We start from the raw sequence: 17,217 nt of genomic DNA, 5'->3' as shown, positions 1-17,217 counted from the left end.
CTCTTCAAACTAGCAGGCTTTCTGCCCAATACATAATGCTTCTCTTCAGCTATTTTCCCTTGGTGAAATAGGGGGTTCGGGTGGGAGCAGGCGCAGGAGGGAGGTTGGCTTCAAAGCGTCCGGCACGTGATGCTGCAAAGAAAACAGAGGCTGGGCTCAGCGTTAGGCGCCCTTCATCCTCAGAAAGGGATTTTTGGGGCACGTTGTGTGCATTCGGTAACAGAGCTGCAAAAGCTGCGCGGGAAGGGAAAGGTGTTTCAAAGAGAGAAGCCGCTTCCCAAGCAAAAGAGGCTGAGCAAAAAACCTGCCCTGTCACACATGAAATATTTTCCCGAGGCTCAGGTGCTGCAAAGCATGCAGCACTTTTGCAGCGCTTCGAATTTATCCCACTTTTCCTGCAAATACCTACAAGTATCCTACTTTCGGGGGGATCACCTGAGCTGGAAAAAAACCCCTACTCCCTGGAAAGCCAAGGGACTACAGCCTCATGCTGCGTTGCTCAATTGGACTCCGTCCCGCAGCATGTTTCACCCCCGCAAAGAGCTGGTGGCAGCTCGTGAGGCTTCAAGTGTCTGGTTTTAGGAAGAACAGGAAGAATGCTTCATGGTTTTTATATGTATATGTATATATGTATATGTGTATATGTATATATGTATATGTATATATGAATATATATTGTTTGGAGGCTGGAGGAAGGAAAAAACCCTCAAAATCTTGACAAGCAAGCTGATAAGGAAAACGAAAATAGTTTCTTTAGTAAATACCTATTTGGGTTATTAAGAGTTAAGAGTGAATATACTGATCCAGTCTTTTCAAAGGCTCTTTGCAAGAGGCTGCACTGGGGCGAGGCGGGGGGCGGGGGGAGTGTTCCAGTGCAAAACGGCCTCCATTAAATGAGTCCAAGTGGCTCAACACATTCAAACACGAAGGGGTATTGATCCGCACAGGATAAACACGGTTTCGTTATCTCATTCATGGAAACAGTAACCAGGTTTCCCCGAAAGGGCTACGAAGGGGCAGGCTCAGGCCGCGGGCGAAGAGAGCAGGGTCTGGCCGAAAATACCACCTTTCCTCCTCTCGACAAAAATCCCAGCATGGGAGATGTGCCTTGAATGGGGAAACCGTCTCCCCCTTTTCCAAGCAAATAACTCAAAAACCAAGTAAAATCCACATTTTTTTTTTTGTGTAAAAGCTTCTGGATTTATCTTGCTCCTGGCTGGCCGGAGCAAAGCCATAGGAACTGCCTGCAGTAGCTGGCAAGGAAACCACGTGTAGAAGCAGTCACGGAGAGGTGAAGCAGTATTTTAACTTTGTTTCTTGTCAACATGGGGTTTGCTAGGCCTAAAAGTACATTTTCTTGCCTTGTTGTTTTAGAGCTTTTATAGAGACCTAAAATAAATGAGGGCATTCAATGGAGATGGGAAAATCAAATGAAGCGATGCTCTGATTTAAGGTAAAAGCCATACCTTCCTTTTCTAACAGTGCGGGCTGCTTGATATTCTGTGACCATGATAACTTGGTAGTATTGTTAAGAATTTGGTCAAAAATGAGGATGAAATAGGAAACCCACCTGCGCAGTCTGCACCTCTGAAGGTCCTAATTTCAACATAAACATCTGAATAAAATGCAGTCCTCTCCCCCCCTTTTTGTTTTCTTTTTAGCATAATGGTCATTATTAAGAGCAGCCATCTAAGGGCCAAACCCTTGAAAATGATTGGATTCCAGAACAATTATTTCTATTAAGTATGGTTGTTGGTTTGTTTGTTGTTTTTTTTTTAAATACAGCTAAAAATACTGCGTTAATTTGATGCAGTCATTCACACTTTCCAACAGCAGCCATGGAAGGGCAGTTTTCCCCCTGTGAAGGTGGATTTGCTAATTGATTAATAGCCCAGGGAACAAAGAAGAAGAGAAAGTAATTATGTTTCCCCGGGTCCCGTGACAGCAGTTCTCCTCCCTTACCCTTAATGATTAAAAAAAAATGGCCCAGCACACCGGCACCATTGCAAGGACTGAGGCTGATGCCTGGAACGAGGGGAAAGTGCTGAAATCTCACCAGTTTCAGAAATAAAACATCCCACTGTGACTTGTATCCTGGAAATAGTCTGGATGCACTGATGAATATGGACCCTTGGGTGGTGGAGGTGGGGTAGTCCCCTGTCCAACAAGATGCTTAGACATCCTCAGGTCAAGAGAGGTGGGAGAGAAGCAGGGAGAGCAGAGGTTCTTGGAAATGATAAGGGCTGGAAATTCGGTTTTACTGTGCTTGGGATTTGTTGTGTTGGGATTTATACCTCTTTAAAAAGAGGAGTGTGATTTCTGTTTCCACCCCAGGGAAACCCAATCGATGGAGGAAAGCTCTGTAGCAACGAGGCTTATAAATTAGCTGTGAATGACTTTGGGCTGATAATTAGTAGGAGGGACTTAATTTCTAATAGTGGTGCTACGAAATCGGACCCAGGTGGTGCTTTGGGTCATCCACGTGCACGTCCAAGCCCTGAGTGTGCAGCGTTGTCCATCCCTTGCCTCCGATGCTCCTCCTGAACCAGCAGTGGAGACCCTCAGAGTAACTCAGGCCGGAGGCACCCTGGGGTGGGGGTCTCCATTCGCACCTGCTTCCAGCAGGACCAATGCTGGAGCGGCTGCAGGATGCCGCAGTCCAGGGAAGTCGGGGCATCCCCAGGGACGGGCATCCACCACTGCTCGCACAGGGAAGGGCTGTTTCCTTGGGGCCGGCTGGGCTTTCTTCGAAGGCAGAGGTGTGTGGAAGCACGGGGCGCAGATTAAGGCCAGATCATCATTAACACACACCCCGAGAGCACGGCAACCAATTTTTCTGGCACTTCCCAAAAATTCGTGGAAATCTCCAACACCAGATTTCGTAGTGGCTGTGATTAATACCTTGCGCAACCTTGAACACTCTTGCTCCCTTATTCCTAGCGGATTGCTTGAGTATCTCCTGGAGTACATCAATGTCTAGACATGCTGGTGTAGAGCCTAAACAATTTGCAGGATGTCTTACGAGAAGAGCCCAGACGAGCTCGCCTGGTCTTATCTAATAAGGCAGAAGCCAAAGAGGGATATTGCTCCTGCTATAAATGCATCAGCCAGGGAGATGCTCTATTCCCATCCATCCCCCAGCCCCGCGGCTGGTGCTTGCTGCTCAGTGTGAAACCGTCACCTGGAGTGAGATGTTACTGGAAATTGCTCTTCCCTGGAGGAGAGGTACAGAGATGTATGGCATTTAAGGCTCCGCATGCAAATGCATCCAAAGCAGCAGCCGCTGAGACACCCAGCCTGTAAGGGAAGTGCAACATGAAACAGCACAATTTGCGGGGGAAGAGGGGGGAGAAAAAAAGGCTCTTACACTACTCATCTATCTAGGTCGTGGCTGGGGACAGACTGGAAAACTCAGCCGCTATGGAAAGCCGCCGAGGTTTGCCTGGCTGCAGTCCAGCCGCTTTCCCGGCGGGGAGAGGAGATGCCGCCGGCATGGGGCAATGTGCCTGCCCCTGCGCTCCGGCACCCATGGCAGCCTCCCTGTCGGGAAGCACTGATGTACCTGATAGAGAAAAAAAAAAATTATGAAACCCGAGGTGGTCAATATTAGAGATATCCGCAGAGTGCGTCCGTCCCTTTTTGTCCTTGCCTCTGCGCTGGCCTTTGGGTACATTAGGATGATCCAGCTACGAGGGCTAACAGAGACTCGCCGCGTACCGTGCAAATTTGCACTGACCCCAGTGCTGCAATGTGACTGCTCGAACCCCTGATGAAACCAGGATGAAGCAAAAGCAAAATGCAAGGGGCAGCTTTTCTCTATAGGGCGTCTCCGGCCAGGCAGGGGAGGATGCAAAACCCATTTGGGTTTTAACAGGGTTTTTTTGATCAACTGGGTTTTCCTTCTTAAGCGTCCGACTTGCTTTTGCCCAGTAGCGTGCGGATCCTGCCCCACGCTGTGCTGAACCCCAGCTTCGGGGGAGTTGGAGGGCACAGAAAGCATGAGCATTGATGGGTTTTTGCTGCCACCCTCAGCAAGGGCAAAACAAAACAAAACAATAATTGGGCTCCAGTTGCTGCAGAAAACCCTCGGTTTGGAATTAGAGACAGGAGAGAGCTATTGCACGGGACAGTCCATCTCTCAGATGCTGCATCTTGGTAGTAATTAAAACACCAGAGAACCTGGGAGCATGGCAAAAAAAAAAAATAATAATCAGAAGGGTCTCACAAACCTCAGCAATAAATAGTTCCAAAATCTGGCATTACAGAGACGCGTCTATTTCCAAGTATTTAAGTCGCGGTCTCCGGAGCTCAGTGTGGCAAAGCCCAAGTGACACAAGGCTGAGATTCTCCAAACACCTGGGCTCATGCCCCATTTTGGCACTAAGAATAATCCATATATTTAAATTTAAAGCACCTGTTTTAAGTCTTCCAAGATACAAATATACAGGAGCACAGAGCAAGTAATGTCCAAAGGCGAAGTGGCCAGCCTCAAACCTTAGCTCTTCCCCCAAGGAGCCCCAAAGGAGGCATGTGCTAATAAAATATTTTTGTGTTAAACAGACGGTTATTGAAAAAGGCTTTTTCTGTTATTTCCACAGCATCTTGGCGCACACAGAAAATCTGCCATAGTCAGATATGTTGCACTTCTTTATCTGCATTTCTTTACTTGCAATGCTCATGTTACATGTGCCAGGAGACCTGCTGTACAGTGAGATTGTTTAGGGTTCCCTCCCGAAAATTTGGCATCGTCTCAGGGCACAGCCACAGCAATCCATCCTCCTTCCACCTGTCTGTTCCATCCTTTGGATCCTCCGGATTTCCCTTCTCCCCCACCCAGAGTCTCCACCACCATCCCGTGCCCTTCCCCATCCTGGGGTGCCCAGTCCCACTCATCCCCAGTACACCCACCCTGGCCCCTTTTTGTCCTGTTTGCTCTCTGAGCAAGCCTGGGAGTTATCATCGCCTTCTGTTGCCTCAACCTTTGTAAAATTGAAAGCAATTTAAAGCAATAACTATCATTTTGGATGACGGGATTTGGTCCTACCAGCCCACTGCACATGCCCCGGCTGTGAGAGCCCAAGGAGGCAACTGGTTTTACTCTTGCTGGCGTTCAGCATCAGCCCACCATCACGAGTCCTCAAGCTCAACGTTGCACCTGCAGACCCTGTTTCTATGCCTGGCTCATACAACTGTTTTTTGCACAAGCTCAAAGCTCAGCCTGCAGGAAAAATGGGGCGGCCTGAAATTATAGGCAGCAAGTCCACCTTATAAATGCCCCTTTGCCAGTGCGTAACCCAATTCAGATTCAGATTTCAGCTCTTTGGTGTTTTCAACCCAATGCCAAAACTTAAAAAAAAATCATCTTTAATTAGATATGACCTAAAACTACAACTCTGAATCAAAACATCCGAACCCAAGGTTGTCCCAGTCCTGGACCTAGATACAGACCCAAAGTTTTCCAATGTTCTCGATAGGCAAAATCTGGACCTAAGTCTTGTTTTTCATAAAGTACCAGACACGGCTGGTACGAGGTTCCTTTCCCAGCATCAGCAGGATGCAATGGCACGAAGCACTCGCTGTTGTGTGCCCGGCACAGGGTTAGGCATCTTACATGTGCTTCCCTCCCAAGACACACTCACTGATATATTACAATATCCCTCTGCATCTCAGTGGACTGCTCTCCAAAATTCTGGCTGTGGGTTTAAATGTTGTTTATTTTCATGCAAGAGGGGGATATTTTTGCTTTTCCCACCATCTGTGGTGTTTTGTTTTGTTTTTATCTCAAAATGACTGATTTAGGAAGAATGATCCTGTTAACTTTCTCAGGAGGGTGGACTTTCTCCTCCTAGCCATGTTAATTTATTTAATTTATCTTAAATTTGATTGCAGTGAGCACCCCTAATTAACCTGATTTTTTGCTGATAATCACTCACAATGGAATCAAATCACAAATCCGGGGATGGATTGACCGGCACACAGAAAGAAGCCGCCCTCCGTGCATTAATTCAGCGAACGGGATATAATTTGATCCAGGTAGGAACTCACGGTCACGTCCTTTTCTGCGCCGTGTCTGGCTTCATCCTGAAGCAATGCGTTATAGTGGGGGCTTCTGCAGAAAATCTGTACACGTGAAGCGCTCCTTGCTCATTCTTCTCTCTGTTTTTCTCTAACATACGTGCTGCACACAGCTATGTGTGGTGGATGCTGCCTGTTATGAAGCGGGATCTTATTTCTCTGGGAATTCTTTGCCCAAATTACGATAAGGGTGGAAAAAAAAACCCTGAGCATTGCTAAACGTTGGGAAAGGTTGGGATTGCTGTCTCAAAGCCATGGCTGCAGCAGTAGCATAGCAAAGAAAATCCACTAAACAAAGCTTCAGAGGAGCGTAGGTCCAGAGTTGGCCATAGGCACTCCAACACGTCACCACCAGATCTGTCTTTTGTACAGATCCTTGGACACGTACAAGTGCGTGGCACCTCACCTGCCCAAACACCAAAGGTTTGTTCCCAGTTTAGTCTTCAAGGTCTCCAACTGCAAAGCCTCCTCTGGTTAGGGCAGATGGAGACTGGGCATGTCCTTCAAAAGCCATCAGAAAAAGTCTTTCTCAGTCAGCATGACCAAAACAAGCCGATTTTTCAAAAGCTTTGGGCACTGTTATGACCAACCTTGCATCCTGGAAGAAGTGACTGAAAACCGTGAAGTTTCGGCATGTGGCTGCCTTGAATTTGGCCTTGCTTTGTGTAGCACTAGAGGGCACAACAGCCCAAAGCAAAAACTAAGACTCCTGGGAAAAAGCATTTTCCTATAGTCCTTAATCCTGTGTACGCCCCAGAACCAGGCCAGCAGCTGGGTTTGTTGCCCTTGAGGAGGCTTTCTGCTGTACCTGACCCAGAAGACAAATAACTTCTCTATGTCTTATATTTACTAAGGCTTGCTTTATCCTGGTCTTTGGTTTTTCATACTGTCACATCTGGCTATAGCTCATTCCTAAACCACAGATTTCAAGCCCCAGCACCCACACACCCCCCAGCATCTTTTTTTCTCCTTACCATTTCCATACAAAGCTTACTGTTTTGTTTTTATTTTTCTTTCCCTCCTAATTTCCTTTTCCACATCTCCTTGGGCTTTTCTTCTAACCTATCTATTGGTGCAGCCAAACACCTTCCTCCTCAATGCACGCCAAGGTCTCTCTTCTTTGTGAAGGCGACAATGAAGTCCTCCTTCCCCCTAGGTGCTTTGCCAAGATGAGTTTGCTGAGATGCAGCCTTCAAGCCACAAACAAAGCTAATGCAGACTAAGAGAAGGTTTTATGTCTTGCTGTGCCTCCTCACACACCACCTCCCGCATACGTTGACAAAATGAAAAAAAAAAAAAAGAACTGTTTGATTGATTCTCTCTCACTTGTCTTAAAGTGGGACAGTAAGACTCCTCTGGCCATTTTCAGACCATTCTTGATGAGCTAAGAAAGAAAGAAAGAAAGAAAGAAAGAAAGAAAGAAATACATGAAAGATGATTAAAAATAGGAGAGGAGAACAGAGACACACTCACCTGGCTAAAGCATAGCAAAAAGGCGAAATATTGGCTGGTCTTCAGATCTTTGAGTATCATTTGAGGCCAAGACTTGGTTCTTGCCTAAAGAAACTCCTGGGTAGGCAGGCATCATCTCTGGTCTGTCATATGGCCTGCCACCATCAACGGCCCTCCTCTGTGCCCCCTGTGGGCCTTCTTCTGTCATCTCCTCTGGCCAGACATCCTCTCCTGCTGGACTCCTTCTGAAATGCCTGGCACAGTTAGAGAAAGGGCTTCAGCGCTCCTGGGTGCAGGTTTTGGGGTGCACCATTTTTCCATGACCATCTCTAGGCCCAGGTCCTCATCACGTCTTGTGCCAAGCATTACTACCTCTTCACTAAGCCCAACTGCTGGCACAGACATCTTTGTTCAAGGGCGTTGAGCAGCTCCAGCGTCACCTACTGCCAATGATGCCTTGGGCTCCATGGTTGGCCCCTTTCACTCTGTCCACGTCTCTCTCCAAATTTCTGCCTTCATCCCCAGTTTTCCCCCTATGCTAGCACTTTCTGAGGTCCAGATGACTTCTGCTTTTGGAAAGTCCTTCTGCTTTCAAACGTGATTCTTCTGGTATCTTTTCTTTGGTCTGTATTGGAAGCTCTCTAACAGTTACTAAAATAAGAGGCGATATCATTGCTAATAAATGTTTATGATTGGATGAAGAATCATGACAAGTTATAAATTTGGCAAGTGTTACATTAAACAGTCTGCAACTAACACACACTCCACAGACATTCAGCTCCCATAGCCAGGAAGACCTACATTTTCCAAGGAGGTCTTTCACTGTGTCTGTCTTGGACATCTGAAGTGGCAATTGAGTTGCAGAGCATACACTTATGCATGTTCCTTAGCAAAACTCAACTAGGTATGAATCAGACCTTTCTCCAACACATCATCAGCATACTAACTGGGATATCAAAGCCTTTCAGTAGATATGGCAGCGGAGCACACTACGTTATCTCTGATGAGTCTGTAAAGAGTCGCTCCTTGCAGGGAAGGAGGGCATTACCACTGCTAACGGACTGTGTCCAAAGTGTCGTTCCCTGGGAAGGGGTTGGTTACATATGCTTTTTAAATCTATGGCTAACCCATCCTTTTATTTTTCTCCATGGCAGGAAAATGGGCAGAGGAAATATGGGGGCCCACCACCTGGCTGGGATGGCCCTCCGCCGGAAAGGGGGTGTGAGATCTTTATTGGAAAACTTCCCCGAGACCTCTTTGAAGATGAACTTATACCACTGTGTGAAAAAGTAAGACTTGATGGTGGGTAGTTGTATTGCAGAGGTTATTGATGAACAAAGCTGCATTTCAAGGCTGAACTGGAGATGATTTGGCCCCGACTACCCTTGACTTGGTGGAGCTCTGATGTGATATATTCAAGGAGGCACCCGGTCTTGTTTAAACAGCTCCCACCTTGCTGCCAAGCTTCTCGTTCAGAATTACTTTTCTTTCTATTCGCAGATTGGGAAAATCTACGAAATGAGAATGATGATGGACTTTAATGGCAACAACAGGGGCTATGCCTTTGTGACCTTCTCGAATAAACAGGAGGCAAAGAATGCAATAAAACAACTGAATAATTATGAAATTAGGTAAGAGTGGCGAATGCCTTCACATCAACTTTAAATCATATATTTTAATCTATTTTGTTATGTAAAGCATATTTTATTTATTTAGGTTATTTAGATACCTAAGCTTTAAGAGGAAATCACCTGTCTCCCTGTGCAGTCATTGCTTTTTGCCATAGTACAAAGGCAATATGTAGGACACTTCAGAGCCAAAATCTTTTGGAGGAAATTTCTTCCTTACAAAAAAAATGATCTACCAGAACATTGGAAAAAATATTTTGCTTTGGACCAAATTAACTTTTGCCTAACCATTGCTGTTTATTTCATGTTCCCCTCTGGGCTGTTTTTTGTTGATTTATCCCTATCCACAGTCTCTCTTGTGACCTATACTGCAGATACGTTCTGGGAGACAGAGCGGCTGCAAAAAATGATGAAATAGGATGGAAACCAACGGGCAAAACAGTTACATTTCCTAATAGATAGGAACAGAAAAAGCCCTCATGTTTGTGACTAAAAATTGGGAACAAAACACCCAGAAATCAACAACATATGGGCCCATCAAGATGTTTTGTTTTGATTTCAACTGCGTTTCATGTTTTTTTCCAGTTCAAAGTGGGATGAGTAGATGCCTTTGCTTAGAAGCATTTAGAGATAAACCATTCTGGTGATTTTATGACATTCATTAAAAAAAAAAAAAAAGAAAAAAAAGAAAGGATGAGTTGTGACTTGCTTTAGTAGCAACCCTAAGGATGAGCAGGTCACAAGGCACACAGGGAGGGCTTGGAAACATGATTTGTATCAGAGGCTGGAGGGTCTTAAAGATCAGACTTCATCCATCTCCACCTCCTCTGCTTACTTCCCTTGTTCCAAAGACCCCACTAAAGAAGTTTTTAACTTCTCAAGACCTGCAAGAGGTGCTTGGACCACAAAGAGGTGAGCAAAGTGCACGTAAGGAAATTTTTACTTTGGGGTCTGCACAACTTCTAGCATCGGTAAGCCCCTAGATGTTGTCTTTCCCATGACAAGGGATTTTCATTCCCCAAAACCTCCGTATGATGCCCAATGGTGACTCGGAAGCTACAAGTCACCGGTGGACACAACAAATCCTGGCTTATACTGGTGGCAACACAAGAGTCGCTACTGTGACCATGGGTGGCAGGTACAGTTGCCTAGTAGCAGCCATTTTTGCAAAGAGCAAAAGGGAGAATCCTGGGAAGCAAAAGCAAAATTTGGCTTTGTTTTCCCTCTGATCTTAAGTCCTTCATTTCAGCTGTGATGCTTTACTTAGATGTCAAATTTAACAGCGGCAGCCTCTACTTTAGATCTTGTATTGAGCAAGACCATCTGAATGTCCCAAGCAACGTACGCTGCAGGAGCAGGAGGCCTTGTGTTTCACCTTGTGTTTGACCTTGTGTTTTGGGACAAAAGGGGGGCTTTATTTTAATTTTTTCCTCTCTTTGAGAACTGATCCTGACTCCTGACAAACCAGCAATATTGTTCATACGCAGGAATGGGCGCCTCCTTGGAGTCTGTGCCAGTGTGGACAACTGCCGCCTGTTTGTCGGGGGGATCCCCAAAACGAAGAAGAGGGAGGAAATCTTAGCAGAGATGAAGAAAGTCACGGACGGAGTTGTAGATGTCATTGTCTACCCTAGCGCAGCTGATAAAACCAAAAACCGGGGTTTTGCTTTTGTTGAATATGAAAGCCATCGGGCAGCAGCCATGGCCAGGAGAAAATTGCTCCCAGGTTGGTATAGATGGTGAGGGTGGTAGGCATGGCTTCATCTCTGGGGTCACCCATGTGCATGTTGCGCTGCAGTGAGACCGAAGTCTCTAGAGGGCCCAGTCCCCAAGGAAGTGAATGCTGCTGGGTTTTCTCCTCTTGGCTGCCAGAGACACCCAGAACAAGGAGGGACCCCAATACGCCATGGCTGTCCAATGGAGTGCCCCCAGCTCTGCAGTGCAGGGTGGAGGATTCACTACAGGTTCTATTTAACACCATGCTCATTATCCATACTCTTTATTTAGGAGCTTGAATTTATTAAAAATAGAGCTGGATTTAGCTGTGTGTATCCATATAGCTATGTTATTGGATATATATTATCCTGTGGTTACCTTGGGTTATATATAAAATGTAGCCTCATTTATGGCCTCTCAGAAACCATCACTCAGGAAAGCTTCCAAGAACATATTCAGCCTTGACAACATACTGAGGATGTTCCTGAAAATGGATATTTTCTGTGTGGGAAGAAAATTTCAAATGAGGAACTGCTTTAGGAGTTAAACAATATAAACAATAAGTCTATGCAATTGAGCACTGGGGGACATTCAAAGACCAGCGCGAAGCAGAGAGAAGTCTGGCAGGTGTTAGATGAAGGAGTCACTTAACATTAAGCGCATTTGCAGTGATTTCACCAATTTTCTCATGCTATCTTATGCTCAACATCTCCCGCACTGCTTTATTGAACCCAGCTCACTTGCTGGTGAAAGAATCCAATAAACCTTCTGTTTTGAGACTTGGTCATAACCCACCAGCCTTCTTTCGCTGTTTCTATAGGACAGTCCATAAAACATCACGAGTCATTTTAATTCTTTTTTCCTATGGTAAAAAAAGGAGCGTGATTTTGAGCACTGAGTACACTTAGCTATTGTGGGATATCTCTCACTATTTTTCCTTTTATTCTGCATTTTCCGCATCAGTTTAGCATCTCTCTAGTTGGGGGAGTACATTCAGGGGGTCTGTGCTTCAGCACAACTTTTTCTTGGTTTCTATATCAAGAGTGAAGGACGGAGCAGGCGCAGCCGCCGCTGCCAACGGCAGCCTTCAGGGAGCAGAGCACTTGAAATCCTGAGCAAAGACAGCGAGACAGATGGGAACGAGCACGTAGCCCTGAACAGACATGTGCGAAGCGCCAGTGATTTCCAATTTAGGGACCTCTTGGTAAACAAAATGGGGAATTTCAAAGGCCTGAGCAGGAGCCAGAGTCTTCTGATGTTGCAAACATACGGGAGGAACTTGAAAAAAGTTTCAAGCCAGAACTGAATGTGTCTCCAGCTGATGCATTAGATGAATGTGAGACTGAATATCATTATCAAGATGCTTCCTTTACTCTGAACCTCGCTGCTCTTTTGAGGGAGCTTTGTAGAAGAGATAGAAATGCTCAAAAGGAAAGATGCTTTATATGAAAACTTTGTCCTGTCTCCTGGTTAAACAAGGTGGAGGAAGACTGGGTTTTAGCAAGAGGATAGTGCAGGCACCAAGCTTAGCTCCTTGCTGCAAGTCAGCCAGGTCATTATTTCCACTATTGAACAGAAAATGATAATTCAGAAAGAGGTACACGGTCTTTCTTTTCAGCTGGCTGCCGTTAGCAGCCATCTCTCTCTTTCTGGTCACCGACAGCCCAAGTCAGACTGGGCAGTGCTGAAAGCTGAATATCAGCTCAACCTTGCTCCACAAATCCCGGCTCGTTCATGAACCTTCATAGCAGGAAGCAGCCTCTTTCCATTTAGTTTGTTGATTTTCACTTCCAATGTAGAAAAACAGGTCACCAAATTCTACCCTCACACTCTAATTTTATGTGTTTTGGAGCTTCTATCCCATCTGAGATGGGTTATCCAAGTGGAGATGCAAGATAGGATGCCTTGTTTCAGATTTCTCCAAAAAATGTTTTGCAGGATTCTCATTTCCCCTCTACTGGCATAGGCAGCCCTGGGTTTCTTCCATGTTTTAGTGCATAATTAAGGCCTGGGAGGACCCAATCTTTATATCATAAGGATCAGAGAGAAAGAAAGAAAAACCACAGAAAGATCCATTTACTCTTTGGGGGACATTTGCAGAAGAGGCAGACATTTTATTTCACTATTTAGAAGGAATATCTAGCAGTTACCATGCTGCTACAACAGAAAATGGTCCCTACTGTACATCCAAAGAACTAGCTGCTGGGCTGATTAAAATTGCTGGAGAAAAAGTGGGCCACAGATAGGGCACATGAAATTTGGGGCTCTAGATATTTGTGGGTAACCAGATTTCAACCACTCCTGAAAAGGGAGGAAGACCTCCCTGCAAGACGTGCAGAAGGGACAGGGAAAAAAAAGAGGAGGAAGGAAGTATCGTTGCCGTCTGAAGACAGGAGGGGAAGAAACCACCACTATGTAGAGGTCCCTCTGCCTTACCCAGTGTCCTGCCGCTCATCACGGCGATTCCCACAGCTTTGAGACAAGGCTGTGGCAGTCGGTTTTCATTACATATTAAATATCACTAATTGACTAATCAATTACTTAACAAATTAGGTTACTCAAAGCAAATGATTACGGACCTCAGCGTGATAACTTGGCGACACCATCACCTTTATCTACCTCTTTATTTGCTCTTTTTATTCTCTGCCCCTTGACAGCTTGTTCCAGTGTCTACAGAGCCAATGGGCTTCTCCTCCACACCCTGTTTTATGCCTCATTACTTTTTGCGTCCCTCCTTTCTACTACTCCTGCTGCACCTTCACCCTGCAGGGACCACACGATTTCAAATACTTGCACACAGAGACATTCTTGCTTTTACTATTTCATTTCATCCAGCTAGAACTTCTGGATCCCTCTCCTATTACCTAGGGAATGAAACTTTTGCAGCCAAGAGGGATCTTTATAAGTTCGTTAAAATATTTCCCTTTAGAGAGCACTCCAGGGAACGCAGACATTCGTGAATCATGCCATATTTTCATTTCTTTAATTCTGGATGCTGCATTTCTGCAAGCATCTAAGGTATTAGGGGGAGCACGCTGAAAGTGTGACCATCTGCTTTTGGAAATGAGCTAACGAAGCAGCCGTGCCTGGAGCTAGAAAGGCTTATCTCAGCCCTATTTGTAGAATTGGCCTATTCTCCTGTTCATACAGCTCATGAAATAGTCTCTGAGCAGAACTGGGAGGAACCAAAGCCTCTTTGATACTGACTATGCCAATCCCTTTAAAGGAAGGATCCAGTTGTGGGGACACCCTATCGCTGTTGACTGGGCAGAACCAGAAGTGGAGGTGGATGAAGACACCATGTCGTCGGTAAAAATTCTTTACGTGAGGAACCTCATGCTCTCGACCACTGAAGAGACCATAGAAAAGGAGTTCAACAACATCAAACCAGGTAGGAACCCATTGACGCGGTAGCTCCTAAATAAGCACTGCTACTGCAAACAGAACCATTTCTCCATTCATAAAATACCAAAGGAAGAGATAAAAATAACTGGTTTTTCCACTGTAAAATGTTCATGTGTAACACCACAAAAATTGTCATTAGGCTGAAGGCTCCCACCCAACATGCACATCATGTCATCCCATTGAGGGCTGCTTAATTTCCAGCTAATGACACTACTAACCTTTTTAGGATGATTGGCAACTGGAAGAGATCCAAAATACTGCATGGGAATGCCTGAGTCGTAAAAATGATTTTGAATCATTTTGGTCTTCCTTAAAAAGAGAGAGTTGGTGAAACAGCTGGGTGATTTCAGCATTCTTCTTCCATGGCAAGGGCTGATGATAGAAATAGAGTGGTTTAATACAAACACTTTTTATCTAATCTGACTAGATTCTGAATTCTATCATTTTCATACAAAAATACCCCGCTTTCTTTTGTAAATTTGTGAATAATCAGTGCTTACCGTTTAACACAGAATATGACAGTATTCCTTTGTGGTGAATATTGCATGTCCTTAGGGTGAGATTTTTCAAAAAGCCAGTAAGTTTGTTGGGAATAAGAATCCTGCTGGCTTTCAAAGATTTTACTTCTGAGTTGCTCCAGCTTTAGGAAATTCCACCCAAAACCAACAAAGTAAAAATAACCCATTTCTGCAGCTCTCCAAGCCACACAGTCCATTAGGCATTAGTAACTTATGCTTGGCTATGTGAAATCCCCTATCATCCTGTTCCTATTCACTTCCTTCTATTAATTTTTTAAAATACACTAGAGAGTTCCGTTTTTCCTTCACTAACTTTTAATTTCTGCTCTATGCATTTCTTTTTTTTGTACTAGGTTGTGATGCAAAGGTCTTTATGAGGTGCCTTTTCTGTCCTTCTCGTGTTTCTGGCTAATACTAATACTAATACTAAAATACCAATACTAATAAATACTAATACTAATACAGTCACCATCAAGCTGCTAGAGATCCCGTTTTACCTGAGTTAAATATGTATCGTCCCACACTTTTAACTCTTTCCTCCTTTTATTTGCTCCTGAACATTGAACTCCTTGCACTTCCCAGAAACACATTTATGCCCCTTTGACACTTTAGTAACAGTCATCCGCTTTGCTCCTAAAACAAGTTTTCTAGTACAACAACAGAAGATCTGTATCATCTTTAATTTTCCTTTTGTCGCTTTAGCATTTTACTTCTCATGCTGGAAATTCTTTTTATTTTTTTAAATGGACAGCTTTATTTGTTGTGGATAAAATTAGGCATACCGTTCTGTGTGCCGTGCTTTCAAAAAAAATGTGCATCAGAGCAGCAAAACCTGAGCTTTGAAGAGAGCAAATGCAGTCTAAGTCACAGTGAGATTACAACCAAAAAAGCCAGCAAGGGTCTGAAATGATTCACTTCTCCTTGGTTATCTGCCTTATTCATTGCGCCGCATTTCAGTGCTATTTGCCTGAAGCGTACATTTGATCCAGGGCATTAAGAACCTGTTTTGACAACAACAAGTCACCCATTAAAAAACGATCCTAACGGGAGGAGTTACAATCCAGAAGTCCCCATGGCAGAGCAATTACCACATCGCTACAGGCTCTACAGACACTACCAGGAATGCTGCTTTTGCCTCTCAAGTTGTAATATAGTACGAGTATCACCCCTTAATCCTGTGCCAAATTCAGTGCCCGATGACTTCTGTAGAGATACGCATCACTTGTGTCACTGAAAAGCCCTGCTCTTGCTCCCCAGAGATTTTGGCAAAAATCCTCATCCCTGGCAAAGTTTCCAGCAGGAAGGTCATGCTCTCCAAATGTACCGAAGGGGACAATATTCCCCCTGTAATGTCACACGGACAGTCTCTACGTGGAGGTGACCTGAGGGTGGGTGTCACATCGCTTTGCCCCAGCAGAGGCAGGGAAGAGCAGGATTTTTGGCTCAGGCAAGGATCAGTAACAAAGCGCGCTCTCAAGGAGGCAGAAGGGGGATTTTCAACACACAGAGAGTTCATTAAAGCCTTGACTTGTAAACAAGGCATCAGCATCTAACTCCCATAACTTTGGGCTTAGAAAATCACTCTCCAACCCCAGAAGGACACAAAGTGCTACTTACCATTCTGGTGTCATTTTGAAGACGTGCAGGCTGCTCAGGTTATAGGCTGGGACAGGCTTCATTTAGCCCACTGGAGCTCCTAATGACTCCCCCTGAACTCCAAAGAAATATATTTTCTCCTGCCGTTATTTAAGTTAAGTGCTTTTTGTGGCAATATGACATTTCCCTGTGCACCTGTTCAGCTTTAAAGGGTAAGAAGCCAACAGAAGAGTCGTTCAGCATATATTTCTAAAGGATGTGTTTGGGGGTGTTACTGTTTCGGTGGCTGACGATGTGCTTCCCAACTCACAGGAGCGGGGAAGATGAACAATTAGAGAAGGAAAGGCAGATGTCTAAAGCTTGTGACCACAGGGAATGGGATCAGTGTGGTTATTTTGGAGACAAACTTACTAGTGCTGAGTATCTCAGTGCTGGGAAGTTCCCGGTGGCAGAGCAGCTGACTAGGGAAAGGGAAAGGTGTAGAGGGTGGATATAGAAGAGAAGAACAAGAAGCCGTTTACATTTGAATTGTTTTGGGTAATCACAGAGGTGTAAGAAAGACTTGGGCTGGAGGCACCAGTTTGGATGTCTCCAGCCCAACCCTGCTCCCAACATTGCCAACATCGCAGCTGCAGCAGACTGATTTGGGCTGTGTCCAGGCAAGTCAGGGCATCCCTGGGGATGGGGATCCCTCACCACCTGGTGCCGCATCCCAGGGATGCCCCACTCGTGCAGGAAAAGCTGTTTCTTAGGGCCAAACATGCTGCCCCATCGGTCCCAACCCATCCCCACGACTGGGTGCTTGTTCTTGCTGAACATCCTGAGTC

General features: G+C 45.1%; 1 protein-coding gene across 6 annotated transcripts in view; it reads left to right on the top strand.

The window, feature by feature from the left end:
• A1CF (APOBEC1 complementation factor) overlaps positions 1-17,217 on the top strand; it is a 30,175-nt gene that overhangs the window by 694 nt on the left and 12,264 nt on the right. For 4 of the 6 annotated variants that reach the window (XM_074592167.1, XM_074592164.1, XM_074592162.1 and 1 more), the window contains exons 2-6: positions 5,890-6,033; positions 8,682-8,816; positions 9,028-9,158; positions 10,643-10,881; positions 14,098-14,262. In XM_074592167.1, coding sequence (XP_074448268.1) covers positions 5,935-6,033; positions 8,682-8,816; positions 9,028-9,158; positions 10,643-10,881; positions 14,098-14,262 — 769 coding nt within the window. In that variant the 5' untranslated portion in view covers positions 5,890-5,934. Of the gene's footprint in view, positions 1-1,374; positions 1,454-5,889; positions 6,034-8,681; positions 8,817-9,027; positions 9,159-10,642; positions 10,882-14,097; positions 14,263-17,217 lie in introns of all 6 variants that reach the window. The other 2 variants (XM_074592163.1, XM_074592168.1) reach the window with 2 other exon arrangements.

Source organism: Larus michahellis, chromosome 6 (genome assembly GCF_964199755.1).
Source record: "Larus michahellis chromosome 6, bLarMic1.1, whole genome shotgun sequence".
In the NCBI taxonomy this organism is placed as follows: domain Eukaryota; kingdom Metazoa; phylum Chordata; class Aves; order Charadriiformes; family Laridae; genus Larus; species Larus michahellis.
Note: the sequence above shows the minus strand (reverse complement) of the source record. Positions and strands in the feature narration are given on the sequence as shown.